Raw genomic sequence first — 17,244 nt, 5'->3', positions numbered from 1 at the left:
GTATAACTGACATAACATTTTATTAGTTTTAGGTGTACAGCATGATCATTTGATATTTGTATACATTGAAGAATGACCAAAATAAGCCTAGTATAGTTACTGTCTGTCACTATACATAGTTACAAAAATGTTTTTTAAATTTTCTGTATTTTTTTGTGTGCAGTTTTAACAAAATTTCCTGTCTGGACTTCTATTTGACAGTTGCTTAGAAACAGCTGTGGTATGGAGACATATAGAGACATATACTGACATTAGCAGAAAGTGATAACTAGAATCAGAGTGAGGGAGGAAAGCTCAGAGAGAACCCTAAATGCAGAAACTGTAATACTTGGAAGCTATTACAAATGGTGCATCCCTTGGTGTTCCTGATGGTAGTGCTACAGAGTCCATGAAGGGAAACATACGTCATAGTCAGTGTCCCCTGATAAAAAAAAGGGGACTAAATGTCTTAGAAAGAACTCCAAGCAAATCAAGCTTAAAGAGCTCAACACCTAAAGAGTTATGCACTTCCAAATCCATGAGTCACTTAAAACTAAGATGTTGGATGTACAAGATTTTGCATTGTGTGTGTGTGCAAAAAACATTTTGATTTGTGAAAAAAGTTGATAATTGCAGTAAATTATGTTCCCTTTCAGAGAGAATTAAATACTAAATTATAAATTGTCATTCTGACTAGATGTTTGATGTCTTAAAGTATTTAGTGGCTTGAAAATATATTTCACTTGGCCTAAAACTAATTCTAGTGTTGATCTAATTATGAACATCTGTGGATAAGTTGACTGGAAATTTTAGATAACACTTATTCTTTTGGATATTACTACTTGTAGCAGATATGTTAGAGAAAACTTGTTTTACACATAAACTTTATGTTAACACTTTCAGCCAGCAAATATTTATTTTATGTAATTCTTATTTCATTTCTTTTTCAATGTCAGGGATTTTTGCCGCCAGGATGAAAACTGTGATTATTACTTTAGTGTGGATGCAGATGTTGTTTTGACAAATCCAAAGACTTTAAAAATTTTGATTGAACAAAACAGGTACTATACAAGATTTAGTGTCAAAGTATTTTTGATATGGTGATCGTTTTCTGTGTCTGGGGATGCACTAATTACTTATCTGTAATTAGTGAATTAAGGGAACTCACATGAACTTATTTTCTACACCTTATAAATTTTAATTCACATTAGTTTTCTTTTGAAAGCATCACCTAGGAAACAACCTGATGAAAATTAAAAGCATTTAATCTTAGTTATCATCACAAACGCAATGTTTTATCAATTATATTTGGCTTATTTTTATGTTTGAAGCTAGATGACATTATGATGTGTCTATAAAATTTGGAAGTGTTTTATTCTCTGTAGTTTTTTTAAAAGTAGAGCTTCATGAAACTTCTGACCTAAGAAGTTATTGCAAACAGAGTTGTAAGTTCTTAAAAACTGAAAGAAATCTCAGAGGTGCAAGTTATTACACAGCCATATCTATGATTTATTTAGTATTGAGCTATGATTATCACTAGGCAGCACTTGTTTTTATTTAATTAAATTAAAGTGGTAAAAAGATACCATGTGTCCCAGCTTATAATGATATTAACCTTCATTTATTAATACTACTGCTACTACTACTAATAATATTACTAATAGCCCACCTTTATTTAATGGTGCTTTGTAAGTGCCAGGTATTGTTCTAAGTATGTTTAAATATATTAACACAATTGTTTACAAATAGAATAACAGTGAAATGTTAGAATTACTGTTTTTATTTTGCTGAGTAAACTATATGAGAAATCTATTACACTATAGTAACTGACCTTATATATATAATAATAATTTGTCAATTTGATAATTCAGTTACTACTTCAAAATCTAAGAACTCTCAGTACTAATAAACAGTCCCATTATATAACTGTCAATAGATATTTATCTAAGATAACTATCTGCAAATTGTAGGTAATTTTCACAACATGTGAATAAGCTTTGATCATTGAAAAGGAAAGCAGGTTACCCTAGAGATAGGGGATGGAGTTGTAATTTGTAACTCTTAAAACTTGTGGAGTTCAGTAATATTTTCTTCAATTTGAAGTGTTAATTTCCTCTTAATTTGATTGAAATTCAATATTGTATAATGTGCATACACTTTTAATAATCTTTATATGTTTTTTGTATATGACACTTTGGTAGGTATTTAGTTATTCTGGTAGTGAACTATTTAATGAATTTGTATTATGTATTTAGCATACATCCCCCTTAATACCAATCTAATGTTTTAAACCTTGTAAAGAATAAAATTTCCCTCATAAGTAACTCAACTGACATCTGGGGCCCTTGCTTCTTGAAGAAATAATAAAACTCAGGTTATTTCTCCAATTCCATATATTTCTGTTAATTATCAAAGCTTTAGATTCATATGATACCTGTGGTTCTTGCTTCTGTATTCAAGCATGTAGTTTCCATAAAGCATTTACATACACCAAGAATGTTATGAGGTTTAGTAGCCTTGACTGAAGGTTAGAGGGGTAAAGAATGGGTCACATCTTAGGGCATGTAGCTTCCTAATATCTCATCATCTCTCTTTTCCCCTGCCTCTTCCTATTTCTGCTATTTATTGCCTTGCTCCAGTTTTACTCCTTCAGTTATGTAGTGCAATTCATTATCGCCCAGCTGCTGTCCTCATTCAGTAGTCCCTCCATATCTGTGGGGCATATGTGTCAGGACTCCCACTGGGTGCCTGAAACTGAAGATGGCACTGAGCCCTGTATATACTGTTTTTTCCTATACATACATATACCTATTATAAAGTTTAATTTATAAATGAGGCACAGTAAGAGATTAACAACAATAAATAATGAAATAGAACAGGTATATAATACACTGTAGTAGAAATCATATGAATGTGGTCTCTTTCTCTTAAAATCTTATTTACTATACTCTTATTGTTCTTGCGATGGTGTGAGATTATAAAATGCCTACATGATGTAGTGAAATCAGGTGAATGGTTCAGGCATGTGACATAGTATTAGTTTACTGTTTACCTCCTGATGATACCTCAGAAGGAGGATCATCTGCTTCCAGACTGCGGCCGACCACAGGTTACAAGCTGTGGAAAGTGAAACCCGCAAATGGAGGACTACTCTATTTCCATGCTCAACAACACTGAGGCACACAGCAGACAAATTTTGGTTTCAACATTTCTTTACCCAACCCTTTGGGGAGGCAGCTGGGTTTCTAAATTATAAATTTTTTTCCTATTAAGTACTTGACCTTGTCAGTTAATGTCATTGAATTATCATTGTTTAAATTAACATAATATATAGATTATAATTTGTTATCCTTTCTAGTATTGTAGGTAATCTAAACAAAACAATGTAAGTCTGGTTAACCAGGAAAAATGAATCAAAATCATTATTTGTACGATGTGTATTTACAGACTGTGTTTTACTTTTTATAGGTAAGAGAAAGAGTACCTCTGATCTTCACAAGATTGGAATGCTGTGAAATAGGGTTTTTCGTAGAGAGTAGTGGGTCCATAAACTTCCTTTTGGAAGAGTTGCGGTAGCTTTTCTTAAAAATTGTTTGATACCACTAGAGTTCACTTCATTTTAAAAGGATCTCCAGAGGAACCTCAGATTTTGTTGCCTAATTTGGAAACACATTATAAATTAGACCTCCCTAAGAAGAAATCTGAAATGCTTTGAATTCATAACATGCTTGTCTCAAAGGGACTACTTTCCTGGTAGGTCCTAAGACAGAGTGCCAAGGCAGTTACGCTCTGTTGAGTGTTCTAAAATAGGAGAAGGACCAGAAAGATGTTCAGTGTTGCCAGAGCTGGCACAACCCATTTTAAAAGTTGTAAAAAAAACAAAAACAAAAACAAAACCACACCAAAGACATCCTTTAAAGTAATTGAGGACTTAACGTTAGGGAAACTGGCCTATTTACAAATATCGCAGTCCATCTTCACTCATTTTTAAAAATTCAGCAAATATTTATTAGATGCCTTAATGCATCAGGGAGTATTGTGTCTTTCCAGTGAAAATGAAAATATTTGACTTGATTTACTATAGTTTTTGAAATACTTCAAATAATTAAGTTATTAAGATAGTTTCTTTTTCTTGGATATAAATAAGTACTTTAAAGTCATTTTTATAGTTTAAATAACATTTTCAATTGCTTTTTCCTCTTATTCTTTAAGGCATATCATTAAAAAATCAGCAGTGTAGCTAAGAAAAAGCATTGGGAAGAAATTCCCTTTTTATTTTACTTTTAGTTTTTTGGACCAACCACTTGTGTATTAAATGAAATTTATTGTTTTATGTGACATGTTGAGCCCAAAGCACATAATTATGAGATGACTTAAAAATAAATAATTTTTTTTTCTCTCCAGAAATATCATTGCTCCTCTTGTAACTCGTCATGGAAAACTGTGGTCCAATTTCTGGGGATCATTGAGTCCTGATGGGTACTATGCTCGTTCTGAAGATTATGTGGATATTGTTCAAGGAAATAGAGTGTAAGTTACTTGACTTAATTATAGAATACCATAATGTAATATGCCATAAACTAAAAATGTGGTCTTGTTAATATGACTTGAATTTTTAAAATTACTTCCTCTTTTCTTTATGTTCAATGAAAAATAGAAAATTTTTAAACCACTTGGGATCCTGAAATACTCATGTAAAACTAGTATCAGAAAATGGTTTTTAAGGTTCTAAATTTTTATGAGAACAAACTCACTGTTGTGACTAATACTGAGAAACAATATATGGTTACCAGTGGTAGCCATCTTTTGATTGTTACAAGAGTAGTATTCTTCCGTTAAAAGTTTGGAAAAGGAATTTAGCTTACCTAATTTATATAGTGGCCCGGATAAAGGTTGTTTCGATAGTTTTTAACATTTATAAACAAGCAAAGAAGAACAATAGCAACAGCAAAAAGCTTTCAACATTTCCTGTTACAAGAGTTTTTGTTGAAATAGGTAATATTCAGATTTAAGGATCAATTTATTCACCAGTGTCTGATTTCCATTTCTAAAGTTTGGAAAGAATATGCTCGCTAAAAAGTATCTGCATGATTGATATTTATTTCAGGGGCAACAGTTGATATTTTTTAAACTAAAAAATAATCAAAATAATCATAATTGAAATACTGTTTTCTTTACCTTAAGATAGAATTAAGGAAGAATGTTATTCTTTTTTCTCATACAGACAGTGGGCCAGAGTGACTGAAATGTCACATGCTTTGCCTAACTTCTCAAATACATCATCCCAACTTAAAAGGGAAAGCATTCTCTCATGACTAAAAGATAATGTGACCTTAAATTTAGAAAAAAGTCACATACTTCTTTTGGAATAGTTGAGTGGTAAAAAGATGTTTTGCTTATGAAAATAGTAATAGTGAATTTGAATGATGTAAATGTGATACTGGCTTTTATTAGCCACAATTAAGAAGCATGATAGTTGAGAAAATACTATTAAGATCATATTCCATTATTTCAAAGTACTTCTGTTGTTTCTGGGATGATGTATATATGCCTGATATGTCTGTGGGTACAGCAGAAATAGAATAGAGAATATGTTCCATTTAACTTGCTTTAGGCACTGGCGATTTTCTTTACAGCCTCCTGTCATTATCTAATATGCAAGGAAAAGAGTATGGAAGAGGCTTTTGATCTAGTAATACAAGAATGCATTTCATGTTCAAAAGCTACATGAAGGAATGACATCTTATGACATGTATGTGTGCGTATGTGTGTTATTTTCCTTCAAAACTGAGACACTGCACACTCTGCCAGTGATTAATTTCTGAATTCAGCAGCCACACTGAGTATTTTGTGTGGCCATTCCCTTTGAGACTCATCTAATAAAGAACAAATGATATCATATTCTTTTTAATGTCTAACTACTCTTCCTTGGTCAAGATCTTCCCTTTCTGTTCTCTGAAAGCAACAGGCATTTTCTTTCAGCTGAAACCTTTCTTACACTGTTCTTAAAAAATGAGTCATATTTAGAGTGAGGAGACAAGTGTGGGAAAGAGTGAAGGACAAAATAAAGTGTTTCCAGTACCCACATACTTCTGGCTGTATTTCTTCATATCTTCCTTTTTCTGCAGAAATTTGAGATGGCTTAAAAAATTTCAAGATAATGTATTTTTGGAGAATTTTAGGCTGTCTTCAGTGGTGTGCTAGTAATTGTCTGACAACTGCTGCTTATAGTTGGGTGCTGTAAATACCCCTACCATGTCCGATTTCAAGCTGCCAATGTGAAGTCACTGAGTGTAGGCTTGGGAAGTGAAGCTACATGCTTTGCAGAGCCAGTGTGAGCTGACTCTAGTACACCACCAGTTGATGTGATTATTTTTGCTTTCAAACTGCCTAATATTAAATGGAAACACTTTTTGTACTACAGAATATTATGCTCTAACTGTAAGAACAAAGTGGGGGATGACAGCCAAAATGCCAAACAGATATAACCTTAAAATGAAGTTTACATAGGGAGATAATGATTTATCTTAGAAAAATGTAGTGTATACCAATTAAAATGGGAAGGTACATTTTATTTTTGATAACTATTTTCTGAATGTACACCAAAGATAGTATGTATATATATGTATATGTATATATCTCATGTATATGTGTGTATATATATCAAATATCATTAAATGTATTTTCATTTGCATGTAATTTGATTCAATAATTTACATGTACAAAATTTAAAACATATAAGGCATTTATTTTAAAAACAAAAATAAACCTTAAAATATTTTCTATTTGTGGTATCTTGGAATGTTTTATCTTTACTTTCAGAGGTATATGGAATGTCCCATACATGGCTAATGTGTACTTAATTAAAGGAAAGACACTCCGATCAGAGATGAATGAAAGGAACTATTTTGTTCGTGATAAATTGGATCCTGATATGGCTCTTTGCCGAAATGCTAGAGAAATGGTAGGGTATACAATGATGGCTTGCTTGAATGTTCTTATAAAATGGCTTGCTTAACTAGTTGATGTGTCATTGTGTTTTGATGCCCCTTTTCTTTCTATTTTGTAAGTACTAGCCAATTTTTTTGGTTCTGTATTGAAAAATAGGGAACAATTATAGAGATTAATTTGTGAACATGTACCTGTAAAAACAATTTAAAAAATGTTAGGTTTGGTGCTTAGGCTTACTCATAAGCAACAGTAGGATTTCAGTAGTAATCATGGATGTGTCATAAATCAGTGCTGCATTTTTAATAATTCATTTTTACTTCCATTTGAAATTCTGTAGCAAAACCTGACCTTATTAAAATCAATCAGATAAAGTCTTAGTGAAATGATCATGTGTACACATTTAAGAATACACTTTCTTTTTAAAATCAGTGTCTATATTTTCTCTATCATTAATAACTCCACACTCTTAAAAAGCAGGTTTCTTATCACTGAACTGGGAGAAGGATTGATATATTTAGTATATTTAATATATGTGAAAATTTAATTATACATTGCTATCCATTGGGAAAAAAATCAGAAAAGTTGGCAAGTATTTTTTTCTACTTTAATAAGGCATGTGTTGTTGGACTATATTTGTTTTTCCTACAAACCTATGTGCATTGTTATATGGAACATCTTCAGTACTTGTGGTTGTCATTTGTGCTCATGTTCTGCTAATTTGACTCAACAGCGCATCCTGGAATGGCCTCTCACACATTTTTTCTTTTGTCTTAATTTTGTGTCTAATGAAAGTTCTACTAAGGAATGAGCTTGGATTTATGTTTGACTCAAAAACAAGAAAAGAAAGGGCTGGAGTTGTTTCTTTGTGTGCGCTCTAAGCTTTGCTTGTTCTGCATGTTTTCTATGAAAGACATTACCAAATGTCAGCTTTTGATCAAGGGCTGCTGTTTTTATTTACCTAACAATCAGAGAGTGGGTGTGCAGGTCAACTTACCCAATGCTTCTCTTCATTTTAGACTTTACAAAGGGAAAAAGACTCCCCTACTCCGGAAACAATCCAAATGCTCAGCCCCCCAAAGGTGTTATTTTTATTTATTTTATAAAAAGTTTATTTAATTAATACTAAATATGGTATGTTTCTTAGCAGTAAAGTTTCTCTGAGACTCTTCTTTCCATTTAACTTGGTAAGATGTGGGTATTCATTGGTTCTTAATTTGTATATGTGTAAATTTTGTGTGTTGGGAGTGGGCATTGTGTGATATTCAGCTGTTCTTTGGGCTGATTTACAATTTATGGTTGACAGTTAAAAATTAAAACCCAAATTCTTTTCACTAGTTTTTTTTAGTTTTTGTTTTTTTAAGGGAGAGAAGAGATAGGAGTAAGTATAAAATGTATCTTGTTTAAAGTGAGATTTGGATATTCATTAATTTTATTTTTGTTAAAACTAACCCGTTTACTATTAAAACAGGTACAAAAAGAAACAACTTTACCCTTGTGGTGTTTGCCACATTTATTTGGTTTGGGTCAAGGACTTGAGACTGATTTTCCTTAGCTGCTTGAATAGTTTTGGTTTTTAAACATCAAAACAATAAAAAAATGAAAAAGACTGGTGAAATAATATTAACGTTTGAATTCATGCTTAAAAGTGTGCTGTCTTCTTTGAAAGGGAAAGAAGCCAAAAGAGGTACAATTCGTTGCACTTTGGTGTCTCAAAAATATTTCTGCTTTCAAACAGGAATTTTTCCCCCTGATGTCTTCATCTAGGATCAATGTGAAAGGGTTAAAACAGTCGTTCTTCCTCTTCTTTTTTTCAGTTGAGTGTCAGTGCTATCCATTAGTTTTGTGTGGTGTCTGAATTCATAATTAATCAAAATTTTATTTCTTTTATTTTAAATCATGCATGTTTTATATGCAAAATAAAAAACACACATTCGTGTTCATAAGTGAGATATAAAAGTTGAAATTAATATCACATATTTTTCCTATGGTTGAATTTATTTTATTGTACTTTCCTCTGAGATTATTAATACTATTATTTTTTGGCATATAGGATGTGTTTATGTACATTTCTAATAGACATGAATTTGGAAGACTGTTATCAACTGCTAATTATAATACTTCTCATTATAACAATGACCTCTGGCAGATTTTTGAAAATCCTGTGGTATGTATTTCATACTCAACTTCATTTGTTCCTTATTTTCTTAGAACTCTAAGTAATATGAAAATGTAGTAAGAGGCTTTAAATTTTTTAAAAATTCTTTAATTTTTTAAAAAGATGTAATTAATTATGGCTTTTGACCAAGAACCTTTTTTTTTAAAATTAAGACATACATTATGTTTGGGGAATGGAATTATCTGTTTCTTTGATTTCTCCCAATATTTCTGTTTTATATATTTGAAAGCAACATCAAATTTTTAGTCACAATTTCAGAAAAAAATGTTTACAAGTAGTTCACATATGACAATATTACATTTTGATTTTCAAGAAGGAAATTTAAGAAATGGGAAGGTACATTTTATTTTTGATTACAATTTTGTGAATGTACACCAAAGATAGAGAAAATTGCAAACTAAGGAGGTTCAGCATATACAGAAAGTCTTAAGATTGAGGCAGCAATTTCCTTTTAAAGTCTAAAATTATTTCTTAAAGATTTGAAACATACAGGAATTAACTCCTTTTTTGTCTTACTTGGGCCTGTTTTCTTTAGTCATGGTGACATGGTTATTCAAGGGAAAGTAATCTTGAATAATCATCTTTGTAATACTATTATTTCTGGTTTTCCCCTTGCTAGTAATAAAAGTTTTCAGTCCACCTTATCTTTTATCTGTAGGAGTAGTTGAACATCTGGGAATAGTACATTTAATGGTCAAGAATACACTGTTAAATAGGAAAAAAATATCTTTTGACATTGTTTTAAATGTTGAGAGTACTTCTGTTCCATTTTAGCTGCATATCTTCATCTTTCACAGGAGAATTGGAAAGGCTTTTTTTTTAATGGTGAGGTTGGAATTACACATTTTACTTTGACACTGAATCTCTTCTCTTTTGAGGGATAAAATTATTTGACATCCTGCATCATATTAGTTTCCTGAAAAAATGTCCCAGTTACATCCTGATTGTGAACATTTGTGTAAGAATTCAAAACTTTGGCGAGTATGCAATGAAAACATCAGAAATAAGTGGGAACTGCTTTTCTTTCCATGGCTTTACTTTGTTTTTAGTAAATTAGCCTGAACAATATACCTCTTGGAGTGATACCCCATAGCAAAATATTGAATGATTGTCCCATTATCAGAACATCTAAGAAATTAGTAAAGTCCCAGTTTGTTCAATGATATTTGAATTGTAGTCTAAAATGAAAAGCTAATATTAATGCCTTAATGTAAAATCTTAGAGGATTTTTTCTTCAACTTTAAAAGATCAATAATGATACCAGGAAAAACTTGAAGGTTCTGAAATGTTATGGATGATTATTTACTTGTAATTTTTTCCATAATTTGGAATCAGAGAAATAGTCAATATTAAAGGGAACAATGAGATAATATAATAAATTTGATATACTATGTAAAAATGAAATTTATTAAATTTGAAGATAAGTTTTATTCTTCCATATAAAAAATATCTGAGCTACATGTAAACAGAAATATGCAAAACTAAGAATGGTACATAAATTATCAGGGCCCCTCTGAAATCTGGTCTCTAAAGATATATTTTAGATGAATATTTTTTGAAACATATTTTGATTGGAGTTATTTTACATCTGTGCTTCAGTCCTTCCTTGCTGAGAAAATAAAGCATTTTGTTAAATTGTCTAAATACATTTAAGAACAGATTTTTTTGGATACTAAATTATTCCATATTTTAATATATGCTCTCTAAATATTGGGTTTTTAAATAAAGCACTTGACCAGGAAAAAGATTCCTTAGTTGATGTTGACAAAAATTAGGGTATCTTAGTGTGTGGTTCATGTGTCAGAGATTGGTCAAAGATAAGAATCAGGTTCATGAATTAACATGAAGAGGAGCTGTTCTTCAAAGCATGCTCCTATACCTTAATTTCAGGAACTAAAAGAAGTGAAAGTGTTAGTAACCCCTGATCATTCTTTGATATATATTAAAAACTAAAATGAAGACAGAAATTTTAAATACATTTTAAACAATCAAAATTATTTTAGAGCAATTCACTGTAAAAGTGTAAGTAGGACCCTAGTTGATTAACTAGCTAACTTTTACAAATATTTGTAGGTAGGATTTTGGTCCTTATCTTTTACTTTTAAACACACATGAATTTTCCTACCGCTATGTATATGCATAGAATATAGCATAGAAATCTAATCATTTTAAGATTACCTAATCTGAGAGTATAAAATCCTGAGGATATAAAACTTCATAAATTACAACTTCATAGAATGAGGTGAGCATACCTTCATATTTTCTGTTAAAATATTTATGAAGTGGTATTTGTTTTAACCTGTGCATTGATTTTTTTTTTTTTGGTAGGACTGGAAGGAAAAATATATAAACCGTGATTATTCAAAGATTTTCACTGAAAATATAGTTGAACAGGTTTGTATTAATAATTACTATGTTGTGGGGAGCATTATGCTATATTTTCTAGAAGAGGATATTATTAATGAACTACTGTTTCAGCAGAGAATGTTGCAAAATGTTACAAAACTACCCTTTACGTAGAATTCATGTCTTAGCTTACCTATTTTATAGCCTTAAGCATTGTAAAAACGTAGAACGTGGAGATTAACAATAATTTTAGGTTATGCCTTTTTTTTAGTATACTCTCAAATGTCATAGTTATCTCAAACCACAAAAGAAAGGAACCTTTGGCAGATCTCTGGCATAGGCTTTCTTCAGTGAAAATTTATCTTTGAAAGAAACTAGGCTCCAACAGTCTCTTCTCAGAGAGGTCTTTTGAAAAATGAACTCTATTGTAGGTGAATGTTTTAAACTATTGCTAATACCTTATTGCAGAGAATGTAAACCATCTTTGATTCTGAGATAGTCATTTTGTATTCTTTGAGAAAGAAAAAATACTTCTAGTTAAACAATGACACAATGATTTCTAGTCATTTAGAAATTTTTGCTTTATATGTATATTGAAAGAGCTGTTTTAGACTTATTAAGCCATAGGTATTATCATATTTTATAGGACACTGTACACATACTAACTTTTCATTTCAAACTGGCAAATCATAGTGTAAATCATTTAAAAAAATTTTTCGAAGTCAAGTCAACTCAACAAGTGCACACACACAGATATACACAGGATGGGGACAGAGTGAAAGTCTGACTAAATGTACATGCACTGTGGCATTACAACTACATCACAGTGGCTTACTGGCCAACCGTGATGCTAAGACACATGTTAATTTCACAGATGGCAAAATGAAAAAAAATAACTGTTAGAAAGCATTAAAAAAAAACCCACTACTGTTTGTAACTGTAATGTCAGTAATGTTGGGCAAGCTTCTTAAAAAGGCATCTAAGTGAGACGAATATTGACTATTCTCTCCTATTTAGGTTTAAAATATCCTTTATTATTTAAATGACATAAAATGTTCTTTTTAAATGGTGTTGCCATGTTTTATAGCCTTGTCCAGATGTCTTTTGGTTTCCCATATTTTCTGAAAAAGCCTGTGATGAATTGGTGGAAGAAATGGAGCATTATGGCCAGTGGTCTGGGGGAAAACATCATGTAAGTTATAAATTCACACAAAGAACTAAAGTATGTCTGGGGTGGGACAAGGGGTAGATACTTAGAGAATTCAGAGGGGATTTGTCCTTTTTGTCATACATCTAAAGAGTCTGGCACTTAAATGAAGGGGCTTGCTAAGGCTGTGAGGAGAACTCTGCCTAACTGTGTCTCTCTTTAATTGTTTAACATTTAATCAGTCTGAGCCTCAGTTTCTCATTTATGCATATAAAATTACTGGATGGTCCCTACTAAGGGTCATTGCCTCCAGGCTGGTGATGTTAACAGTAATATATGTCTATTGTGTGATATTGCTCTTCTCCAAAGATACTTTTTATTCTCTGCAATTTCACAGTGAACTATGGTAAAAATACCAAGACAAAATTTATCTGGTTGACTGCCAAAGCAATTTTTTTGTGTGGTGTAAACATAGGAAAAGGAATCTATTTGAATGTCTTTGGTGTAAACATAGGAAAGAGGAATCTATTTGAATGTCTTTGGTATAATTCAGTTTTACATTTATATTCAGTGTCCAAGACTTGTCAGAAGTATTACTGTTTATGGTTCAATGCATTTCTTTTCCTTTGAGAATTCACAGATTCCAGCTCCTTAATAATACCCAGGAATTTTAGTGGAATACTCTGGAATATTGCTATTCTTCTCAATTACAGGTTTACCCGACCTAGTTAGCTGATCAGGGAGACAGAAGGTCAAAGTATGAGGAAGAACATGAAGTCAGCAGGTTGAAGGATAATGAAAAGCAGTCGTGGAAGGGCACCTCAAAATAGAAGTGGGGAACATAGCAGGGAAAGTTTGTTTTCAGTGATGGGCATGTAAGTGGAATCTATGCCCAGGTTTGCTGTGAAAAAAACTCATTTTTTAGGGCGCATTAGAGGGCTTTAGAAGTCAGTTTTATTTACTATATAGTTAGACCTCACATTAAGTAAGTGGGAAAGTAGTCTAGTGACTCTGCAATACTTCACGTCATCATTGATACGTTTGCACAGCCATGTTCTCTAAGTTACTTTGATAATTTTGCAGTTAAAGCTGATGGTACACCATAATTGAACAACTGTTATTTTTATTGTCTGTTATGATCTTGTGGTTGAAAGAAAATGCAAGATAATATACATATGAATTGCATGCAGACCACACTTTATGATGTCATTTATGCTCTTTCTAGGATAGCCGTATATCTGGTGGTTATGAAAATGTCCCAACTGATGATATCCACATGAAACAAATTGACCTGGAGAATGTATGGCTTCATTTTATCCGGGAGTTTATTGCACCAGTCACACTGAAGGTCTTTGCAGGCTATTATACAAAGGTAGTTATGCTGCCATTCATCCTATTTCCTACCAGTTTTTACACAAATGGCCTATTTTATATTTTTATTGATAAGCAAATCCATTGGTTTACTTTGCTTTTTTTAGGGGTTTGCTCTATTGAATTTTGTGGTAAAATACTCCCCCGAAAGACAACGTTCTCTTCGGCCTCATCATGACGCATCTACATTTACCATCAACATTGCACTCAATAATGTGGGAGAAGATTTTCAGGTAATTATGGCTTTTATCTTTTTCATTTTTCAAAAGAAATACATCACTTTGAAAAGGACTTTGCCTTATTTTTTTTATTTTAGATTGTGCTTAGATGGCATAATAAGAATTTTACCATTGATAAAAAATTATATATAATAAGCTGATACGTTTATTTGTTCCATTTCTTTTAGGGAGGTGGATGCAAATTTCTAAGGTACAATTGCTCCATTGAATCACCGAGAAAAGGCTGGAGCTTCATGCATCCAGGGAGACTCACGCATTTGCATGAAGGACTTCCTGTTAAAAATGGAACAAGATACATTGCAGTGTCATTTATAGATCCCTAAGTTATTTACTTTTCATTGAATTGAATTTTCTTTTGGAATGGATGACTGGCATGAACATGTCTTTGAAGTTGTGCTTGAGAAGATGAGAGGAATATTTAAATAACTTCAACAGAACAACTTCACTTTGGGCCAAACATTTGAAAAACTCATAAAAAAATCGTTTGATATTTCTTATTGTCTGCTCTGAGCCTTAAAACACAGATTGAAGAAGAAAAGAAAGTAAAAAAGTAAATGGAAGTATTTATTTCTATGCCTTATTCTCTCTGAGAACAATGATAATTTTCTGAATTTGTGTTTCAGTGGATGAAATATTCAGATAATACCAATACACAAGTGACAAGTGAGACAAATAATGTTTTCTTATTAAAAGCCTGGAAGAATTTTATTTATCAACATGTAGACAAAATGGATATAAATGAAAATTAGCAATTTTTGAAATGTTGGAAAACGGGTTTTAAGTGAATTTGTATGCAACTAATTGTGTAAGTACTTCCTGACCACCTGTGCAGGTACCTTTTATAGTAATTACTGAAGGGACATTAAGAACAATGTCACACAATGTTTTCCTTCAAGAAACAATATAAAATACAACTGAGACACAGGTCTGGTAGAAAACATTTTTGTTTAGATTTTTAGATTTTGTCTTTTTTTCATTTTTCATTAGAAATCAAGATATATGTTCCTTCAGATGAATTTTCCAAGACGGATTATTCTAAGTAGATGCTAGATTTAAGAAAGCTTTCAAGCCTTCCTGTTTCTTAAAATACATTAAATATTGATTTAAGATTAGCAAATGTCCTTATGTCAAAACAGATTTTTTTGTTTTTGTTTTTTAATTTTAGAAAATAATGAGGAAAAAAAACTTTCATTGAAGTTAGTAGTAGAATTTTTTATTTTTTAAAAAACTTCATTAAGTACTTGAATTTTATATCAGGAAAATAGAATTAGTGAGCCTTTCTTCTTCCCTTTTGCCCTTTGTCTTCCTCTTCACTCTTTCTAGGGAGGGTTATTCACTTTTTTGTCTTCCCAGCAACTTCCCACTCTTTTTGCTACCTTTTCTTTATCCCACTTTTAAAAATTCCCCAACACAGAAAAAATTTGTGACTTGATTTTTCATCATTTCTCTGAGTGAGATTTAAAAATCCTCTTTGTAGCTACTATTTTTAATTTAAGGTTAAACTTGAAAGAAAGTTCTACATCATGGTGCCAAAATTCATTTTTCTAACACCATGTGTTAGAAAATTATGAAAAATAAAATAATTTAAAATAAGTTTCTGTTGTTCTCTTTATTATTGGTGATTTATCTTTAGAAGAGAATGTATGACAGAGTATCCTGACATAGTATTCGGATGTATTTTTTATATGATTTCTTCATTTTGCTTGGTAAATTTATTGATATCATAACTTAAGGAAATGTCTTTTTATTGAATCATAAATTGAATTGTACTATCTTCAATCTCCAAGTGACTAGGGATTTGATCTAACTTATTTTACAAGTGAGGACATAGAGACCATACATTTATTCAATATGTATTTATTTATTCAGTGGTGTTTTGCAAGTCTCTGCTATGGGCCAAGCTCTGTTGGATATGGTGGTGAGCAGATGTTACAATTACTGGGAGACAGACCTAAGGAATAAGGAACTTATTCTCTCTCTTTTCTCTTCTTGGCAGCACTTACTCAAAGTAAATTCCTACTATCTATCAACTTGGTTGAAGAGACATTTTAGTAATTATTTGTGAATCGTATTACTATAGTTCAGGGATGGTATTCCAAATATATAATAACTAGTATGTCATGGATGCCAACCAATGAGAACAGGCTCTGGTTATAAAAAAAGAGTTCCACCAGTGCAAAGCAGCTTAATGTCCCTCGCAGTACACTTCAGAGGAAAATCATTTACAAGATCCTGTTTCTCAGCTGTGGTCCACATGAGTGATGGCCTATAGTAACTATTTTAATCTCATGCCATGTTGTTAGAAATTGGATCAAAGCAATTTATCATATTTTCTATTTTCCCTCTTATCCCAGATTTCATGAAATGATATGGAATGTACTTTTAAAAAGAACAATTCATAATTAGTGAGGGAAAGTGTGAAAAATTTCCATAAGTAGATCAGAAAAATTGAAAGGTAGAAGTCAGACAGGATTGGATAGATGGATAATACTGCAGCTTGAAACACACTCAGCTCTGATAACCACCAACCTGTTTTCTGTTTCTGTGAGCTTGATGTTTTTAGATTCCCCATATAAGTGAGACCACACAGCATTTGTCTTAAAGCTCTGTTGGACTTACTTCACTTGGTATAATGCCCTCAGGACTCATCCATGTTGTCAGGAATGTCAGTATTTCCTCCTTTTTTATGGTTGAGTAATAATTCATTATTTATATGTGACGTTTTCTTTACCTATTCATCTGTCAGTGGACACTTTGGTTGTTTCTATGTTTTGGCTGTTGTAAAGCTGCAGTGAACTTGGGGGTGCAGATAGCTTTTTGAGGTAATAATTTTGTTTCCATCAGGTATATTCCCAGAAGTGGAATTGCTAGATCATATTATGGCTATTTTTAATTTCTTGAAGGACCCAAATCTTTTAATGTGGAAATATATTTGAATATTGTTTAATATAAAGAAATAACAGTAGAAGAAAAAGGAAAAAGTTCCTATCACTTAATTTGAACAAATTGAAATATATTAGTGTTTGTGAGTACAT

At 31.7% G+C, this 17,244-nt stretch overlaps 1 protein-coding gene across 2 annotated transcripts in view; it reads left to right on the top strand.

Moving 5' to 3' along the window:
• PLOD2 (procollagen-lysine,2-oxoglutarate 5-dioxygenase 2) overlaps nt 1–15,802 on the top strand; it is a 90,439-nt gene extending 74,637 nt beyond the window's left edge. The window contains exons 11-20 of one of the 2 annotated variants that reach the window (XM_036896380.2): nt 936–1,040; nt 4,384–4,509; nt 6,802–6,943; nt 7,947–8,009; nt 8,981–9,094; nt 11,435–11,500; nt 12,540–12,644; nt 13,825–13,971; nt 14,078–14,203; nt 14,377–15,802. In XM_036896380.2, coding sequence (XP_036752275.2) covers nt 936–1,040; nt 4,384–4,509; nt 6,802–6,943; nt 7,947–8,009; nt 8,981–9,094; nt 11,435–11,500; nt 12,540–12,644; nt 13,825–13,971; nt 14,078–14,203; nt 14,377–14,532 — 1,150 coding nt within the window. In that variant the 3' untranslated portion in view covers nt 14,533–15,802. The remainder of the gene's footprint in view (nt 1–935; nt 1,041–4,383; nt 4,510–6,801; nt 6,944–7,946; nt 8,010–8,980; nt 9,095–11,434; nt 11,501–12,539; nt 12,645–13,824; nt 13,972–14,077; nt 14,204–14,376) is intronic. The other variant, XM_036896381.2, reaches the window with a different exon arrangement.
• Nucleotides 15,803–17,244: the final 1,442 nt, after the last annotated feature.

This window comes from Manis pentadactyla, chromosome 1, assembly GCF_030020395.1.
Source record: "Manis pentadactyla isolate mManPen7 chromosome 1, mManPen7.hap1, whole genome shotgun sequence".
NCBI classification, from domain to species: Eukaryota; Metazoa; Chordata; class Mammalia; order Pholidota; family Manidae; genus Manis; species Manis pentadactyla.
Note: the sequence above shows the minus strand (reverse complement) of the source record. Positions and strands in the feature narration are given on the sequence as shown.